The sequence below is a fragment of the Chenopodium album genome, chromosome 20 (genome assembly GCF_948465745.1).
Source record: "Chenopodium album chromosome 20, dcCheAlbu1.1, whole genome shotgun sequence".
In the NCBI taxonomy this organism is placed as follows: domain Eukaryota; kingdom Viridiplantae; phylum Streptophyta; class Magnoliopsida; order Caryophyllales; family Amaranthaceae; genus Chenopodium; species Chenopodium album.
The window spans coordinates 13,751,632-13,755,649 of record NC_137853.1 but is presented as its reverse complement, the minus strand read 5'-3'; the positions used below and the strand labels follow the sequence as shown (position 1 = coordinate 13,755,649).

Sequence of the window (4,018 nt, the reverse complement as noted above, 5' to 3'; positions counted from 1 at the left end):
AAAATCTAAGTTAACTTTAAATAAGGTAGTCGAATAAACTCATTAGATTTAAAACGTTAGGCGCCTAAAAACTTTAAATTAAATTTAGTGGTAATTAAATCGAACCTAAGCTCCCAGATACACACCCCAATAATTCTCCCTTTTCCAAACCACTTACTTTAAATAAAATAGTGGAGAACCATTGACATGTTACCGCCACGTGTTAAAACGTTAAGGCTTTATCAAAGTATCGCAGCGGAAAAATCAAACTTAAGTATTTAAAATAACACAATTTAGAAAACGAATAAGTCAAAGCTAACAAATTGGAACCATATAAGGCCCTTTTTTAAAACCAAACCAATATTAAAAATCCAAAACATAAATGAAATTGCAAAGCATAAATAATTTCAACACAAAGAACGAATACACTCAATCACACCATCCCTTGACAATGCGATTGTTAAATCCCGAACTGCACATCATCAAGCTAACCTGTGCAATACTGCTCCCCAATAATACAAGTGTAATAATTGGATCATCACAGGGTCATTGAAAGGCGAAGGCCATGACCAAAGAAAACACACACAAAAGCACGCAATCAGCAAAGCTGAGTACATACAAGCTACAACGTACCAAACCTAGCATGCTCAATTAATTAAAGTAATTAAACATACAACACGAATTCATTAATCAAGTCTCCACACTTAGACAATTCAATTGACTCAACATACTTACTAACCAATTCCAAACACTTGACTCATCATATTCAATTTAATAAATTTAATTTAGTTTGGAGTAAGCAATAGACCAGGTTGTCCAATCCAGGTCCCAAATGACCATTTGAAATAAAAGTTTAGCGCGATGCAAGAATGGGCGCGACTCCATTCTCACAAAGTTAGTCTAGGATCCCATCTAACTTTCATTATAAAATAAAATATAAATACCAAAAGAGAAGAGGACATGTTGATCAAACAAGCCTCGAAAAGCCACGGGCTACCACCGTGTACCCCAACCCATAATTGTCAATACTCTAGAAGTGCACGCTTTCCAGAGTTTTATTGCTCATCCATGTTTCACTTTACGTGATTACAATTTTAATTAATAGCCGACTCAATCAAGAAGACCATACATAACAATCATACATCAATTCGTTTTTAATCTTATTTAAGACAATGGTGATCACATCACAAATTAACCTTTAATTCCATTAAACTTCCAAATTATCCAAAATTGTTGAACATAGTCAACTCACCTAGCCATTTCGGCTTAATCCACCTTTACTCAACATACTAACAAGTTATGATTGAGTAATAAATAAATAATAATAACCTTGTGGAATAATTAATAAATTCATTCCACTTAAACCATTCAATTCCAATCCTTTAATAAACCAAATGTGGTTAACAAACCAATCCAATAAAATTATGCTTGTATCAACATTCCATACAAACATTTTATCCAATATAATTCAACATGTTTGCATCCATAATTCCATACAAACATAATCAATTCACCAAAACATGTTTCATAAACATAAGCACATGAATTAAATCAATGTGTAACCAAACAATTTCCATCCAAGTGTTCCCTAATCATGAAACTAAGTTCTTTCCTTTTGGTACCTAAACATGATACTACTTATAACGAAGTAGACATGTACGTACCTCATACAAACAATCCTTTTGAGCCACTTTTAATCACTTAAAATTCTCCTAGGGAATAATCACTTCCTAGAAAACAACCAACAATTAATATTACTATCCCAAGTAATTTCCAACAATATAATATGATGAAAAACTTATTAAAATAAATAAAACATATATTTATATGCTTAATTAACTTTAAAAATAATTAATTTTATTAATCAAACTCAAGGATAAAATTTTAAAAATAAAAAACTTCGTTAAAAATGAAAAACTGCCCGAAAATCATATTTAGAGGCAGAATTTGGCCACGAGAGGGTGGTGCTCACTACCAAAGGTAGTGAGTCTTTCTTAAAACATTGTTTCCACATGGAAAACACTACTTTTTTGTCAAAATCGGATGAGTTCAGAACCTGATCGGGATTAAAACGGGATTAATATTAACGAACCGAAATCTAAACATTAAAACACGAATTTACGTGTTCAAAATAATCAGGAAACTAATTAGTAGTATAATCACCAAAATTTCAAAACATCATTACTATAAAAGCCCTAAATCAATTGTTCATAAAAACCCTAAAATCATGATTTTCAATAATTAAAAACCCTAGGTTATTAAATTTACAAAATCTGAAAATTATAACATTTATAAAATCTGAAATTATAAAGTTGAATCATCAAAATACAATTTGATACCAATTAAATTGATTCAAACAATAAAATCAAAACCCATAAATAATTATAATTACACAAATTAATAAAACAAAAGAGAAAGGAAATAAAACTAACCTTTTGTGTGGGGAAATTTTGGGGATGTATGGGGTATTTATAAGAGAGAGAGTGGTGTAGGGTTAGTTTTAAGGTTGGGCCTCATAAAATTAATGGGCCAATTAAGAAAGGAAATTGGGTTTGGTTTGTTGGACATAAATTATTGAAGAAAGGTTCATAAAAAGTTATTTGTAATAAAATCGTTCATCAAACCCAAAAATAATTTGAAACTTTTGAAATTAAATCCGAAAAAAAATACAAATAAAAATTATGAATAAAACATAATCTCATTACTAATATATTTAAAAATACGGGGGATTACAAGAGCCCTCTTTATCTCATCCCCAGTAGGTTCTTAATCAAGTAACAAGTTCATATCCTCGGTGACAAGCTTCTCAATACCCTCCAATGCATCATCAAACTCAGTCGGCTCATCTGACTTAAAGAGGTTAGAAAAATAGCAAGAAATAATCGAATCCATGGCCAAAGGAGAAGTCTGCCACTCCTCATTCTCATCAAAAAGTCCCACAATAGTGTTCTTCTTTCTACATTTTGACGCTTGGAAGTACTTTGTATTCCTATCTCCATCTCGAAGTTCATTTTCTCTAGATCGAGCAAACCAATATGACTCTTCCATACGCCTCAAATCATTAAGCTTACTACTCACTGCCTTACATTGTTCAAGAATGGAATTATCCATCCGACCTCCCTGTAGCACACGCAGTTTCTTCTCAGCTTTGTCAATTTTCTTTTTAAGCCCACCAAAAGTCTTCTCTGCCCACGCCTTAAGCCTCTCCTCCATTAGAGCAATACGATCCTTAATGGGAGCCATAACGCCCTCAATCCATGCGTCACCCACCACCTGTCCACACTCATCATTTGACAGTCAAAGAGCTTCGAATCTGAAAACTTTATCCCTCTTATCGATATTGCTGCGGTCTCCATATTTAAGCAAAATAGGTGCATGGTCGGAATGGCACATTGGAAGGTGAATAACCTCGGAACATTGAAAGAGAGCACACCACCCCGAATCAGCCACATACCTATCAAGTCTTTCACGAACAAGGACTTCCAATTTCCACGTTGCCAAGTGTAGATGTTACCCTTGTACCCGAGATCTCTAAAACCACAATCTTGTAACGCCCCTCTAAAAGCATCCATCACCCTTTCTTCTTGAACAAACCCTCCACTCTTCTCATTCATCCCCAAAATCTCGTTAAAATCCCTGAAGCACAGCATAGGAACATTTGCACCCCCCTTTATACTACGCATTAGGTCCTATGTTTTATATTTGCAAGCTGCCTCAGCCCATCCATAAATGCTACAGCCTTCCAAATAGGAGTATTCTCATTATTACACACATCAACCTCAATATGGTGTGCCGAGAAGGAGCGCACAACCACATTTAAATCCCTCCACCACATCCCCAATCCACCCGATCTACCCTCACTACTAAGACACAATCCATTCACAAAACCACACCTACTTCGAATAAGCTCCAAAATTTGGCTATCTATCTTTGTCTCCGAAACAAAAACCAACTCTGGCCTATCCCTCCAACACCAGTCTTGGAGGGCTCTCACTGTCAATGGGTTGCCAAGCCCATTGCAGTTCCATGCTAGAATTTT

General features: G+C 34.5%; 1 protein-coding gene across 1 annotated transcript; it reads right to left on the bottom strand.

The window, feature by feature from the left end:
• Positions 1 to 2,745: 2,745 nt before the first annotated feature.
• Positions 2,746 to 3,662, bottom strand: LOC145596831 (uncharacterized). Its single transcript, XM_081653024.1, has 2 exons — positions 3,396 to 3,662; positions 2,746 to 3,252 (listed from the first exon to the last, which is right to left on the bottom strand). The coding sequence occupies exons 1-2, from the start codon at positions 3,660 to 3,662 to the stop codon at positions 2,746 to 2,748; spliced, it is 774 nt and encodes a 257-aa protein (XP_081509150.1).
• Between the last annotated feature and the right edge of the window lie 356 nt (positions 3,663 to 4,018).

Bases quoted from the DNA above. Each gene is read 5' to 3' on its own strand.
- LOC145596831 (XM_081653024.1), bottom strand. From the start codon at position 3,662: ATGCGTAGTATAAAGGGGGGTGCAAATGTTCCTATGCTGTGCTTCAGG. The intron at 3,253-3,395 runs GTTCCGAGGTTA...GAGTGTGGACAG, and splicing joins GTGGTGTGCTCTCTTTCAAT to GTGGTGGGTGACGCATGGAT.